Source organism: Nelumbo lutea, chromosome 3 (assembly GCF_056320005.1).
Source record: "Nelumbo lutea isolate HS-2025 chromosome 3, American lotus-T2T, whole genome shotgun sequence".
NCBI lineage: Eukaryota > Viridiplantae > Streptophyta > Magnoliopsida > Proteales > Nelumbonaceae > Nelumbo > Nelumbo lutea.
In genome coordinates this window covers 62899386-62915690 of record NC_142686.1, presented here as the reverse complement: position 1 = coordinate 62915690, position 16305 = coordinate 62899386, and the positions used below count along the sequence as shown (strand labels likewise).

At 36.4% G+C, this 16305-nt stretch overlaps 1 protein-coding gene across 4 annotated transcripts in view; it reads left to right on the top strand.

Moving 5' to 3' along the window:
- Positions 1-4187: 4187 nt before the first annotated feature.
- LOC148865302 (transcription initiation factor IIE subunit beta-like) overlaps positions 4188-16305 on the top strand; it is a 30279-nt gene continuing 18161 nt past the window's right edge. Inside the window, exons 1-6 of one of the 4 annotated variants that reach the window (XM_088977014.1) lie at positions 4251-4409; positions 4534-4582; positions 8817-8910; positions 9217-9516; positions 11169-11300; positions 11703-11819. In XM_088977014.1, the coding sequence (XP_088833140.1) occupies positions 9259-9516; positions 11169-11300; positions 11703-11819 (507 nt within the window). In that variant the 5' untranslated portion in view covers positions 4251-4409; positions 4534-4582; positions 8817-8910; positions 9217-9258. Of the gene's footprint in view, positions 4410-4533; positions 4583-8816; positions 8911-9216; positions 9517-11168; positions 11301-11702; positions 11820-16305 lie in introns of all 4 variants that reach the window. The other 3 variants (XM_088977015.1, XM_088977016.1, XM_088977013.1) reach the window with 3 other exon arrangements.

The window sequence follows — 16305 nt, the reverse complement described above, 5'->3', positions numbered from 1 at the left end:
ACAAACGACGGAAAAACCGCCACCTAGTATAGTTGGGTGAATGTTTTGGTTTTCTAAGCGGTGGTCTATTTTAAACTGCCACCTTACTCTTCTCTAAGGCAGGGTCTTCAAGACCGCCGCCTTTGACCGGTTTTCTTGTAGTGACATGACCCTTTTTCTTTTGTTTAAAACCTCATGTGCTTATTTTCCTTGATTATAGGATTATCTGAATTATAATATAAAAAAAAAACATAGTTTTGTTTTTCAATAATTATGCCTATTGTAGTTTACTTTTTCAATCTAATTGCTTGTGGTTATACAAATTATTCTTCTTTTTTGTCTTTTACGAGTTTATTTCATTTTTAAAATTTCGTTTGCTATGTAATCTAGTAGGATTGAATTACCAGCTGCCCTAAGATGAACATGGCATTGTTAGAATGATACCATAGTTGGTATTGAATAGTTGCATTTCAGAATTATTTCTTATTTCCATCAAAATTCCAACCATCAATTTGCTTAAGTAAGTTATCATTTGGTTGCGTAATCATCGAATCAGCCATGTGCTTAGAATATCATTAGATTTCTCTTTCTTTAATTTCTCCACATTAACAAAAAAAAAAAACACTCATGCTTTAGAAAATAAATTCATCAAGTTTACATTTGTTTCATCACCAACTTTGTTACTAGCTCATTTAGAACACATGCATGCTCTCATATATTTAGCATTCAGTTTCATATTCAACAATTAATTTTAGATCACCTTCACCATCATTTTAATAGACCAATTAGTCATCATTCTTTATTGGATATCATTCCTAAGAACCCCTTGGGCAGCTCCGTGACATTTAGCATATCAAGTTACTCTTCCTATTATTTTGCATTAGAGCAATAGATCATTTAGTTTTTATTCTCTTAATAAGTTTCATTGAGAATTCTATTTTCTCATTTTTCCATTTGTATTCTTGGATCGATAGTTTATCAAGGGCCTATTTGGCAAGTCTTTTTGGGTAGATCTTTTGGTAGCTTTGACAGTCAAAAGACTCATTGAGCTTTTGCATGAAGATCTAAGCAGCCCGAAGCTAGTTTGGCATATACACGTCTTTCTATGCATCTTTCAATGTCTTTCTGTGCGAGAATAAAACGCAAAAGACGTGAAAAGATTCATTTGGAGCTTTCCAAAATGGGCTTCTCGTGTCTTTTCAGCGCTCTGACTTTTGGCGGCTAGATCTTCCACGAACCAAATGGGAATAGACCGAAAATCGGCCTGTCTGACTTATAAACAACCAAAAGATCACGTGGAAAGGCATGCCAAACGGGCCCCATGTCTTTTCTTGTGTCCATCCTTCCATCCCTCACATGTGTGGTTAAAGGCACTCATCCTCTCTTTGAAATTCGGTATGCATCATTGCCCCTTCTATTTTCATTAGTTAATGTCTCCCTTGGATTCATATGATTTACATTAGATCATTCCTCTTTTAGCACTTTAGTGGGAGTCAGTCATTGGCATTCATTTTTTTACATCACCATGCATGTGTAATTAGATAAATCATGCATGTTGCATTTAAGTCATAGCCTACCATGAATACATTTAAGGCCATAACAAATTGGAATTCCATTTACAGTAGTCGGGTATTAAACATTCAATCATTATAGTTCTTTAAGTATTTGCGCTTAAATGTTAGACAGTACAAGGTTATATTTTCATTACCATAGACACAATAAATCTCTTTTGATTCAACTTTGCCAATTCACTTTCTTCCAATTCTAGTTTTTCTTTCTTTAATGCAAAAACATTGTTTGCCTTCTAGATACTTGTTTTATTTCTATTCCTTCTTTCATTCAATGTTTGAAGTTATTTGTTGTTTTACTAGTTTTAAAGCCCTAAAATTGTTGGATTTTCCTTAAAACATTGGTTTAGTAGAGGCCGGTTTAACCAGGTGTATGCGAGGTGCCTAAATCCTTCCTGCAACGTACCTTGGTCCATGGACCCAAAGAATCTCATCCCCATTTGGCAATGAGTCACCAAGAAAACAAATTATTTTTCTTGAAAAATTCTCGGGCTTTTCTAAATTCTCATTTCCAATAAATTTAGGTGGTGACCCCACTCCATACCATCGTCCCCCTTTGGGTCGGGTAACCACATGGGGCATGGACTTGATAGGAAAAATAACTCCTCCAACCCATGGACATTGTTGGGTCTTGGTAGCAATGGATTATTTTACAAAATGGGTAGAAGCAGCACCACTTAGAAAGGTACACACGACCAACATCGCAAACTTTATAAGATAGAACATCATACATAGGTTTGGGGTACCTATGCAAGTGTTGACAAACAATGCAATATCTTTTAAGAATTCTTAAGTGTTTGATTTGTTAAATCAATATGGTGCTAGGCTCAGACACTCCACCACATACTACCCACAAGGAAATGGTCTGGCCAAGGCAACCAATAAAGCCATCTTGAAAAAGTTAAAGAAGGTGGCCAATGAACATCAAACAAATTGCACAGATCACTTGTCAAGCATACTCTAAACCTATAGACATTCAAGAGAAAGGTGATAGGCACATTACCCTACAATTTGGTTTATGACCAAGAAGTAGTCTTACCCATGGAAATATTGCTAGTGTCCACAAGAATTGCACAATAGCTAGGAAGGGAACAAAAGTAAAATACCATGGATGAAGCGCTTTATACTCAACTATAATACATAGATGCGGAAAAGAGAAAAAGCACTAACAAAGCAAATAACATACAAACAACAATAGCAACACATTACAACGAGTTGGTAAAGAAAAGAGAATTCAAAGAAGGAGACCTAGTTTTGAAGGTAGCTCTACACATTAGATAGGTAAATTTGCTAAGAAATTCACTACGAAGTGGCAAGGACCATATGTTATCAATGAAGTAGTTCTACAGATTGGTTATTATGTGCTTCAAGACTTAGTGTCCAAAGAGCAAGATGAAACTTTAAACAATGACTTAAATTGTATCATCCGTGACAAATGATAGAATAACAAAGTGTTTTCAGACTTTCTTTTATTATATATTATATATTACTATATTTTTTGTGGCAAATATATATATATATATATATATATATATATATATATATATATATATATATATATATAAGGCCATTTACTAAAACACCATCTATAGTTTCATGGATTTACAAAAACCTACCTCATAGTTTATGTTTTACTAAAACATCCTCTGTAATCAACAATCAATTTACTTAATCGACCTTCCATTAGATGAAAGTGGAAAATGACTGTTTTAACACTAACATCTATTCAAATAAGTTTAATCAAAAGAAGCTAAAAACAAATTTGCATGTCATTTTTGCCCCTAGTAAAACATGGACAATCACTTTTATTTTTCTCTAGTTGGCCCAATTTTGTTTTCTATATAAAATAGTGTTAGTGGTACTTTTGGAATAAGCAACCATAAACCTATATACCTTTGAACATTTTCCACTCAGTATTGGGGTGACTGAACCGTGGGTTTATTTTTGAAACTGAACCAGGGTTGCTGAAATCGAACCCAACCATGGAAATCCAGTAACCAAAACCGAATTGAAGTCGATCAGTTAATCGGTTGACCGATTTGGTTAATCATTGGTTCGGTTCATCGGTTTTTCAATTTTTTATTATTTACAATATATATTATAGAAAAATATATAAATATAATAAAATACTAGAAATATATATAAAATATTATATTTTAAACAATAAAAAACATATTATATATTAAAATTTATTATTTATATATAATGCATATTTATTAATTTATAATGTATAAAAAATAAAAAATATATATTATACACAAATATACATAATATATATAAATATATGTATATCGGTCGGTTCGCTTAACTGCTAATTTTCTATTTTGGTTAACCAAAACCGAATCAGTACCTTCGATTTTTTTAAATAACAAATCGAAACCGAATCAATTAATTCGATTTAATTTTGGTCGATTCAGTTTTTCGATTTTTCTTACTCACCCCTACTCACTAGAGGTGTACTTTTGGAATAAACAGCCATGGGTTTTAACTTTGTTTTGATGATTATGTTACTATTTTTATAGGACAAATATGTGGAAGTATAGGGAGTGTTCTAACAAATGACCCTTATATATTATATATATTTCGTCTACGGTTTACAGTTTGGTTTTAAAACGAACCGAACTGAAAATTACAATTCAGTTCGGTTCGGTTTGGCGGTTTGAACCGTACAATGAACACCGCTACCATTACTGTACTACGATCCTTTTGGACTCGAGAGTCGAGATTTTGAAAGAACAGTTTTCTCTCCTCTTCCGGTGCCATCCCCGTCTTGTAGAGTTTAGAAGAGTAAAACGATAAAAGGAAGCAAGAGGGGGTTCACATCAATGTCTCCGTAAATTGGTGACCAGAGGAAATCACGAGGTTAGGTTTCTTCACTCCATCTCTAAATTATCTTTCAATTCTCTCTTATTTTTCTCTATCTGGGATAGCTCTTGGTTCCTTGATTTTTTCTCATATACATCTTGTTTTCCTTTTCTTTGATCAGTTTTGATGGAGAACAGGAGTTTTTGAAAATCTTAGTTGCACTACAACAGGTTGAATTGCAGTTCGAGTAACTTGGATTGAGTTGGATGTCAAAGATAATTATTTAGGGTTCTTACTGGTTCTTGGTTAATAGATGAATTATCTCGTGGTGTTGTTTAGGGTTGTTTGAGTAAACTTAGCGCAAGAGTATCTTATTTGAATTAAATAATATTTGGGCCTTTGGGGTTCGCAGTTGGTACTAAAGAAACAAGAATTTTGGGAGTATGAATTAGTTATGAGAAAATTTCAATACCGTCGAAGATCATGACATCGGGATGGAGTTGGCGCACAATATTGTCAATATCATAGATTCTGCCTCGTTATTAACACCTTGCTGAAGATAGCAAGTGTTCAAGGATTTCCTTCAGGTCAAGGCGATACCTAGGCGGGTGCCTAGGGGACAAGGCACCCTTTGAAGCTCGCCTCGCCTAATTGCCAAGCAGTTTTTTACTTCCTAAAATAATCATTTTGTGTGTTTATATGCTAATTTTTTTTCTTATTTATTAGGGTTTAATCAACACAAACATTGCTAAATGCTGTATTGAACCCTAAGACTTCGAAACCTGAACCAATAAGTAAGGAAGAACTTAAAAATATAAAGTTCATATTAAAAATAACTACTACTACTACTACTACTACTACTATTCTTTTTTGAATTTTATTCTTTTCCTCTTTTCCTATAACAAAAATAAGGGTTCATCCCCTATATTTTTTGAATTTTATTTTCCTTATTCTTTTTCTTCTCATGATTATGTTGATTTTCTATACTTTAATATGAACTTTATACTTTTCTTATGAAAATTATGAATAATTATTAAGGAAACATGGTTATGGTACCTAGGGAACTACCCTAGGATCTATGTTTCAACATAAAAAAATCCATCACCTAAGCGCCCATCTAAGCGACAAGGCGCCCCCTGTTGCCTAGCCTCGCCTTGGTGCCTTGAAAGCTATGATTTTATCTACTTTATATTTTGATATTTTTAAAAGTACAAAAGTAGAAGTCTATCCAAACAACGCCTTAGTTTCAGGTACCTTATAAGGTCAGCTGTGACAGTAATTCATAAAAAAGGTCAGTTGTTACAGTTCAACCTTATTCTATGCATATGTACCAATCTCCAGTTCCTAGAAAAAGAAAAAAGTTTATAATTTATTCTGGAACTTGCGTTTATATCCTACTAATCTTTAGGGAGAAAAATATTTGTTTTTCTTTTTTCTTTATTACCAAAAGAATCCACTATTTACCCTCAGAGAGAAAATTGACAAAAAGAAAAAAAATTGCAATGATGAGGTTCAGAAATGGATCATAGTCCTTAGTTGAAATTGCATGCATTGAGTAAATCCAAGGTTCAAAGTATCGATACGCCCTTGTGTGTCGGCAGGGGCGTATTGGTACTAAAAAGACTCACCGCTCAATTTTTTTTTCTTTAGTTTTCTTTTTTTCAAAATTTGATTTTTGGTGATGTTTTAAGTATTTTTTTTTATTGAAATAAATGGGAGTCCTGAAACACCTATAAATAGGTGTATCGAGACCAAAAGATACGATACAATATGTCCGATACGGGGCGTATTGTATTGATACTTTGAACCTTGAGTAAATCATAAGATTCACAGATTTAATTTTTATACTCATATGATAATTATAGATTATTTTAAGAGGATGACTTACTAGTAAGTTCAAATTTCAGCCCAACTAAAACATGCATTGTAAGGTTTTGACACTACTTATTTCAAATGAAATTTTAACGCATGGTCCTATCTGGCCTGCTAAAATAATCACATCATACTGCCGGCATGGTGAGAAAACATGCCAATGATTCCATCCAGCCCTGGATTTTGTGGAGAAATATTATTCAACATCAGAAGGTAGTGCACCAGTCCTCAATAATCTCCTTTGTGATATAGCAATGTGCAAGCAAATATGGGGGAGGAAAAAACGAGAAAGAGTACTGAGGTCTCTTGACAGATTGCACTGCAGATCCCCCTAAACTATCTCCTTATGAGAAGAGACATTTGATATTAGAAATGATAGGGTTGCACAACTTTCATGATGTTGTAATTTCCCTTTCTTTTGTTAAAACTTCCCTTCTCATCTTCTTTTCATCTCATATGTGGCATATAGGGTTTGGAAACTCCAGATTCACAATTCTGTCAGGTTTTATGTGCAGTTAGGTTCAGAGTCTAGATCAATACACAGGATTAGTTGGGAGGTGGTTACTAGAACTGAGATTGTTGGTGGATTAAGCATAGGAAATATTCAAAAAAGAAATGAGGCTCTACTGGGAAAATGTTATGGAGATTGACAATGTATAGCAGTATAGGGATGAGTTGTGGGCCAAGGTGATTCTAAGTATTCATGGGCAAGCGGCTAATGTTTGGCAGTTTGGGATGCAAGAGTATTGGCTAGGGCCACAAGAGCTTCTCCTTGGAAATCTATTCATGCCTTTCTACCATCTTTCTTGCCTTTTATTGGGTATGACTTGTGCTTTGGAAATCTTGTAAAATTTTGGGAGCATATTTGGGTGGGGGACTCATCATTGGAAGAACAATATCCTTCCTTGTATTCCCTATCAAGTTTTAAAAATGAGTTTGTGTCTGCTTTTCTGGTTCCTTCTGGCTCAAGTTTTGGGTTTGAGTGGGATTTGGGTTTTAGAAGGGTATTAGAGTCTCTGAATCTGACAATATTTTGGCCTTGATTCAAATACTGGAAGGAATAGTGTTAGATCCTTAAACTAGGGATAACTGTATTTGGACTTTATCTTCCTCTGGTGCCTTCTCTTGTGCCTCATTCTTCAAAACTCTAGTTCAACCCTCTGATGGTTGAACTGGTCAAGGAATTTTGGGGTAAATTGGTTCTTCCCAGGATTACAGCCTTTTGTTGGGAAGTTTTCCTGGAAAGGTGCAACACTTGTGGTTTGCTCCAATTAGTTTTTGCTTTGATAGAAGAAAAAATCTAATTGGTTTTTTCTGTCCTTGTGAAATCTGAAGTTATTGATACAAAAAAGACCTAATTGGTGCATCCTTTATAAGGATAATGGTGAGACTGGCTATCATTTATTAATCTCTTGACCATATTTTCAGTTATTTTGGATTGGTTTCTATCTTTGTTTGGTTGCAGGTAGACCCCCTTCCAAATATACAAAGTTTCTTTGTTTCATTCTCTGTCAAGTGGTCAAAGAAGAGGGGTAAAGTATTATGGAGATGTACAAGAGTTGCTAATTGTTGGACAATTTAGGAAGAAAGGAACCAAAGGATTTTTTTCCTGAAAAGGAAAGAAGTAGAGATGCCATCATTGAAACCATACTGTTAGAGTGGTTTACTGGGTGAAGCCTTTGGATATATTTGAGGATATCTCTGCAGATGGTCTGTTTAGGAATTGGAAAGAAGTGGCTAATTCAGCCTCTCTCAAAACTGTGAGTTGTCTCCTTTGGTCTCCACCAGATGGTGGTTTCACTAAGTTGAATTTTGATGGAAGCAGTGAAAGTAACCCAAATCCATCTGGTATTGGAGGAGTTTTTAGGGACATGCAAGGGAAGGTTATTGCTTTATTTTCAGGCTGTATTGGTGTAGGTGATTTACTTATAGCTGAGATCTTTGCAGTAATGGAGAGATAAAAAGAGCAAAGGAAATGAATATCAGAAAATTGATGTTGAATGTGACTCAAAGCCGGTTTGGAAATTTGCCGATGAAAAAAAAAGAAGTTTAAGTGGATGGCCCAGGACATGGAGATAAAACTGCAGTGGTAAAGAGAATTGCTAATTCTTTAAGGGATAGTTTATTTTGGAATTTGTTTTAATTTGAACTTCTATTTGGGGAGGATTAAGAGAGTTTATCTCTCCCCTTGTTTTCTTGTATCTGTTTCATATTTATATTTAATAAAAGTTTAAGTTATTAATAACTAGCAGAGACTTGAGATCAAATCCTGTTGCCACGGGGGTTGGGGGCTTGGGGGTTGAGCTGTATATTTCCCTGTGTACAGCAACCAGTTGTACAGGGGCTTTTTGCCTTTTGATATTAGTACAAAACATTACCTGTTTCAAAAAAAAAAAATCTTATATAAAGGCCATTACCAAAAGTTGGTCCCAGCTATCTGGGGTCTTGGGAGTGGTAGAATATACAGATGTAACCTTTGCCATTTTTTTTATTCACACAAAGTAACTGCTCTCCAACTTGAAGCTGTGTTCTTACACGTCACCTGATATTTTACCATTACACCAAGCACTGACACCCAGTTTTTTTTGTCAGATTTGCATATAGCTGACTTCATATAGTTGGGATAGAGCTTGGATGATGATGATGATGGTGTGCATATAATATCAAATGGCCCTTAGTTAATTCTGTGAGTGTGTTGTACTAATATCATTTTTGGAATGATATTTGTATTTATAAAAAAAAAATGTTTATTCTTGGATATGGTCCTGTGGCATGTGAAAAATGAAGGGTTGATAGAAGGCTTACACTAATTATTGTTCGTTGCATGTTTGCCTGAATTAGTTTCTGAAAGTGTTGAGAGGGGTCAGAGGCAGGGGGTGGGGTGAGTCGGGGAGGGGGAGAGGAGAGATATTAGTTTTTGAAACATCAAGAGTAGAAGGCAAGAGTACTATGGATTCTTCTGATATATTTCTTTTCTCATTTTCTTGTTTAGGTTCTAGCCTTTGGGTATTAAGTAAATCATTCTTTAGCTCCAATGGCGCTTCAAGCAAGTCTTGCTAAGTTCAAGCAGCAGCAAGAGAAGTGCCAATCTACACTCACCAATGTAGCTCGAGCAGGAACACCAAAGCCCACCCAGAAAGTTACAATTGCAAGCACTCCTTCAGCTTCTGCAAGAGCTCCTGTTGCTTCAGTGAGATTCTCTAATGACACAGAAAGGCTTCAGCATATCTACAGCATAAGGAAGTCTCCTGTTGGTGCTCAGATCAAGCGTGTTATAGACCTACTTCTAGAGGTAAGGAGGAGTATTCCGGTCAGTTATTTATGAGCATGCACCTGCTTTTAAATATTTAAAGACCATATACACGTGTATGCATGCATTTTTTATCCGTAGTAGTAACCAGGATGTAGGTGAAATGGGAAAAACCCTAAAATGCTTTATATTGTTTTAAGATTGGGAAATCAGATTTTGGATGGGGTAGGAGAGGAAGAATAGTAGGATTTCAGATCTAAAATATAGAAGAGAAAAAGGAAGAGAAAGATAGGGAGAAAAAAACGAGCATACACCTCATAATATTAAAACTTTGAATGTTTATTTTATTTATTCATTTATTTTTCATTCCATTGAAATTATGGGCCTTTTATAGATGTGGACAATAGGGTTAGGCCAGCCCTTACAATAGATTCTGGAATAACCATGCCTTTTTTCCTCCTGCCATTTGCTGAAGCCCCACCTATAAAATGGCCATAGCTTTCTTGATTTACATCAGATACACAAGATCTTAGTCCTGTCAACTGGAAACCTATCTAATGACACCAAAACAATCAATGACAAACTTTGACCCCTAAAAAGTAACTGTAAATAATAATCATTTAAAAAAATCTTTAATAAAAGTGACAAGATTTCAACATTAGGTCTAAGAGAACTTTCTGGATCCCAAATAAAGAGCCAATCAATACCTCATAAAACTTCTAAATAATATGAAATTTCTTATTTGATAGATAAACATTTACTTGACTTGTTAAAGTCCTTGTTATCTATCAAAAAAAAAAAAAACATTTACTTGACTCGTTAAAATTCAAAAATCAACCCAAATTCAGGAGTAGACAATGTATAACCCCTGGAGCCCAGGAAACTAAGTGATTTCTGATTTCTCTCAAACAAATGAGTGGACTTGGGATCTTAAGTAGCTGCCATGCTCATTTGACCTCATAGAGAGAATGGTTGGATTTGTAAGTTAATTGGGCACAGATATGAATATGTTTCCCATCATTTATCAGGTGGGGGGTGGGGGGGGGGGAATAGGAGTCTCCATTTCCTGAAGTCCTGGACACAGGTACAGATAGCTTCTAATCGCTTATATCATGCATTTATTTTGACGATAAATGTAATTTTTCAACACTTATGCCTTGCCAAATTTAATTAAATTTCTAACGTGTGCAGATTTTTCTTATAGTATAATTTTAGACATACTATATATTTTATAAGTGTTAATGCTATAAAGTAAATTTAGAAGTATCTATTGCAGTATATGGTACTGTATCATATCCAGCACTAGTATGCTATGCTGTAGAGGTATCCCAGTATCCTAGTTTTTCTCAGATTCTTATCTGAGTGATGTATTATTGTTGGGGTTATTTATTTGGGATGCTGCTGGGACTGGGTTTTCTACAGCTTTGTCTTGTGCTTTGCCGTAGCTAATGGATTCTGTGTAGCATCAAGTCTAGTTGTTTATTCCTTGTATTCTCTTCTTTCTTATGAAGTTTGGAAATCTTCTTCGAGGGCACCTTTCTGAGGATGCTTTCAAGTCCTTTCTATGAGCAGTCAGGTGTCTTTATCTTTGAACATTTTAGCCTTTTAGGGGAAAATTGTACTTTTAAAGAATCAATGCAGTTGTTGCAAGATCTCATGGAAAGTTATATGATTCATTCTATGGTTCTTTGCAGACACGACAGGCACTCACCCCAGAGCAGATAAATGAAGCATGTTTTGTTGATGTGAACGCTAATAAAGCTGTCTTTGACAGCTTGACAAATAACCCTAAAGTCAATTATGATGGAAGGTGTTTCTCTTACAAGGTCAGTCTTGCTTTCTTTCCCAGGGATCTAAGTGCTCATTTGGGATGGCTTTCACATTGCTGCTTTTGTTTTTGTAATGTGGGGCCCACCTGGGGAGTCTATGAAAATATGTTTGGTAAAAATCCAGAGAGCCCATTTCAATTATTTTTGAGCTACTTATGTGGCTTTCTGTTGAAGCTTCTTTTTGTGGCTTCTTCAAAACAGTTAACTAAAGCATAGGCCTTCACAAATGGGGCCTAAGAATACCAACATGTCATATGTAATATAAGGTTGGACTATGCTGAGGAACTTTTGAGGCAAGTTCTTCCTCAAAAAATATTTTAGATGTATAAATAGATGAACACTCATTGTCTGGAAATTTTCCAGTTAATTATGACTATTTGTTTTTGTATTCTTGTGCAGTCAAAGCATGATGTGAAGGACAAGAACCAATTGCTTGTCTTAATACGGAAGTTACCAGAGGGCATTGCTGTAATCGATCTGAAGGATGCATACCCAACTGTAATGGAGGATTTACAGGTAGCTTTAAACCATATGTTGTTTATGCATTTTATCTTACATGATAAAAGTGCATGATCTCATTGTGTAAAAAAATATGAATGGTATGTATCTTATTATCATGTGTAGCTTGTTATTATGTGTATATCGTTATTGTGATTTTGGATTTGCTGAATGTGATGGCTGTTCAGCTGGCTGTGGAACCAATGATAATATTCCACGCCAGTAATAAATTCATGGGCCCCACTGTGAAAGATGCAGGTCCCATATATTTTATTACTGGTGTGGAGCATAATCATTGGTTCCACAGCCCGCTGAACAGCCATCGCATTCAGCTAATGCTTGCTCCATTATAGTTTGCTATTACCCTTATTAACTCTAATTATGCTGATAGCTTTGCCAAATGGAGAAACCACTACCTATCAAATGGACAGCTTCATAAAAATTTGTCATTTTGATAATTTTATCAGGCAACCTGCCTGATTCTGGGGGGTTGTCAAAATTATAGATTACACAAAATTGTTAAATAAGTAGATGCTGAGAATCATCTGGTTAGTGCTTTGGGATGAGAAGATAAGCCTATGGTTGGTAGGTAATTGGTTGGGGATACTTTGACCCCAACTTTGTTCATGTTACACTCACCCTAACCTGCCTTTCCCTGCAAAATGTAATAGGAGTACTAGTGCCAAATCCCTCTGGGATGGGATCAGCATTGCCAAAACCATTATGATCTGCCCCTCCTTGTGGAAGATAGGATAGAGAATGAGTACGACCAGTAAAAGGAAAAAACTACAGATTATCAAAAAAAAAAAAGGAAAAAACTACAGATTATCAAAAAAAGGAAAAAACTACAGATAATATTTTAAGTTCATGTATGTTAATTAATTTAAAAAGGAAATATTATCTAGTAGTAGAACTAAAAAGCAAAGGAATTTTGTGACTCTCAAGTGTATAGAGAGCACATGGAATGTCTATTTTGTACCTATCATAGTGATGCTGGGGGCCTTGACTTTTCCATAATTTATTTCTTCTGTTGGGGAAGATGAGATGAAGTTATCACACAACCTAAAAGAGGGCAGATTGAGTGGAAGATGGAAATGAGGATCTATTGGTTTGTTTTATATACTGAAACACTTTGATTTGTAAAATGATCAAATTAATCTCCATTAGGGTCCATTGCCTGGTGTAATTGTAAAATCGGGCTAGCAAGCATAAAAATGTGAGTTTGAATCTGAAAGTGGATGCTTTGTAATAAAAAAGAAATGCCAGAGGCTAGGACTGTATTATTTCCATTCTACCCCTCCCAGGACCCCTGATAGCTGGGGTCAACATTGGGTAATGGCCTTTATCAAACTAATCTCCATTACTTATTTCATACCTGATAGGATAGTACTTGTTAAAACCAAAAAACCAAGCCAGCCCTAATCCTACATAGGTCAGCCCTCTGAAAACCAAACCCATCCTTGTGCTCCAAACCTGCCCTAATTGGAGTTGGGAGTTGCAGATCTCCCATTTAACATTTTTTTTGATGAATAATGAGTGGTTTTATTAAAAATTAGAATTATAAGAGATACACAAGAGAAGGTCCCAAAAAGAGGCGCAAGATGTAGCCTCAGATCAAAACAAAGAAATACAGCTTATAGATCAAAACATCTGATTCTTATGCAGCTCTTGTTTAGCTAGTGAGTCTGTTACCCCATTTGCAGATCTTCTTTTCCATTGGAAAGGGGCTGACATGTTTGTAGTTAGCCATCTGAATCTTCGTAAAATTATAGGACCAGGCTGCTGTTTCTGGCTCTTTTAACCACTGGATCGCCAGCTTGGAATCACCTTCAATTAGGAGCTCTTCACAATTCAGTTCTATGGCAAATTCAGCTCCTTGTAATACGGCCTGAATTTCTGCATTAACTGAATCCCCTACTCCTATAGGGCCAGATAATAGAGCGATAATTAACCCTCCTGCATTTCTAAACACCCCCAATATTGGAAGGTCCTGGATTGCCTAAGCTGCTACCATCAAAGTTGTGCTTAATGATACCCTCTGCAGAAAGTAGTATTTTTTTGAAGAGTAAAATGAAAAAAAATTTATAGATAGAAAAGAAAATGAGATAAACCCAACCAAGGGTGTTAAGATTTCACCCGAACCAAATACCGCAATAGGAGATTACAAGACATGAAAACTAACAAAAGAAAACAAGGGACCCCACTTAATGCATAATGTCTAGTCTTCAGAATCAAACGCCTCGTCACATCTGTCATCATCCTCATCCCAAATTAAATCCTGTTTCCGTTGAAGCTTCTTCTGCCCTCTCTCTTCCTTTTTCCCCCTTTTCAAATATTTCGAAAACTCTTCACCTCCCCAAAAATAAGCCCTAAGCTCCGCTTTTTTCCCCCTCCTTAATTTTATCAGCATGTTGAGACAAAACTAAACTATTCTCATCTGCTTGGCTTCCTTCCTCCTTTTCATCCCTTGACTCCTTCCTGACCTCTAGATCTTCCCTTATCAAGGTTGATGTAACCTCTCCTACAACTTGAAGGTCCTCCTCCCTCCTTTCATCACCCTTCTTCTTCAATTCCAGAACTTTTAATTTCTTCCTCTTGTAAACTCTTTTATATTTATTGGAGGCTCCTGCCCCAATAAATCCATCTTTTAGCCTTGAAAAAGCCTTTGACATGTGGACAAAGTGAGTCTTATTTGCTTCTTTGGCTTTTTTCACCCCTTTTGAAGATTCAAGGTCTCCTTCCTTGTGAACACATCTTCTCTGATCTAAATGAACTCCAATCCTGCCGACTACGATTTCTGCCTTTTGGAACCTCACGTTCTAAAGCCGAGCCAGAATTGTCATCCTTGTCCAGAGCCTCTTTCTCAATCTCATCCTCAACACAGTGCCTCTTGATGTCAATCCCTTCCTCTCCATCTCTGCCTATCACTTCTTCCTTCTCCTCCCCTTCCCCCCTTCCTGGCCCCTTCACCACTTCCCCAGAAACCACCTCCCTTCCCTCTGACTGAATTTCTGAGCAAACTAACCCTCTGTCCTTTTCCAAACTTCTTTGATGCGACGAGAAGGAAGAGAAGGAAGAAGAGGAAGGAAGCTCGACTTTGAAATCGCCAAAACACAGAACAATACCTGCTTGCTGACCATAACTCGACTTCTCAATCCTCCCTTCGCTGCAGTGATTCCTTGGATCAGGCCCTTAAGTTGTGCTTCCCCTTGGATCTGTCTCCTCCTGGTTCTTATGCACAATCCATTTCTGCAGATCTTCAGTCTGAAACACACGCCAAGCTCTTCGGCTCTGCTTAAATTTTCTCTCTTTCAAAATTCCCAGCCTGAGACGAGGAGTCTTTGAAGTTTCCCCAGCTTTCTTGACTGCACTGTCTTTCGAAACTCGAACCTTGTTCGAGTGCTCACCTTCTTTATCTCCCCTAGATGCCTCTTCGTCTTCTGACAGTCCTGATTCCGCTCTCTTTCAACTCCCCTATCCTCTCTTTAATTTCTCCTTCCATGTGGACCCCAAACTCTCCTCTCCCCTGACACCACTGTCTTTTAATAAAAATAAACTCATCATCTCTGCCCCACTTAAGTTTAAAGTCTTCTCATCATTCAATATCGCATGGGCCCCACCACTTTTGATATTTTTTGGGACTTCCTTCTCATTATTCTTAATGCTGCCCAAGGACAAGTCCCTAGATGCACTAATATTAAATTTATTTCCAAAATTACTGTCGTCTTCAACCTTGCCTCCTTTCCCTTCGAACTATCTGTTTGTCTTCCCTCCACAAGCTCTGGAACACTGCCAGACCTTCTTGGCCTCCTCACTCCATATCTCCATGTTTTCAATCCACCTTGTTGGGGAAGACCCTTCTATGACCAATCTTAAATCGAAGATTTCTCCAGCAAACCGAAGAGACAGGGAAGTGGGAACAAGGTGGATCTCTTCAATTAACCTTGTGTCATTTCCTTCCCTAGAGGTCCATTAATTTAGTTGACCAGAGTGAAAGGTTATCTAATCTGTTTGAATGGGGTCTTCCTACACAAAACCATCTATTTCTGCCATATGGCAACTTGTTCCATCATATTAGTTGACATCGTCAATGTGTCTCACCTTGTATTGGTGACTTTTACAATTAATATTCATCATTCAAAGTAACTTACCAAAGAAAAAGAAAGTCATTCAAATTTCAACTATTTTAACATGAAATTTACCCATAAGAGTAGGTTTGTGCACAAAAATAGCAAGGTGTTCTGATAATCTATTAATAGAGGGTGGACACATATGAATTCCATGTGTATTTTTATGTGTCAAGGTTCAAAGATTGATATGATACAGCCGATACGTGGCAGTTGTATCGGTGCCATGAATGAATGATACGTGGAACAGGTGGAATGATCCTAGTGCCATTGAGTTTAAATGGACCTATGGTGGCAGTTATGATCACTGCTGAATGTTCCTGACCACTGGCACTATGGCAGCTGTCATGACTGCTGGTATAGGTCAATGAATTGCT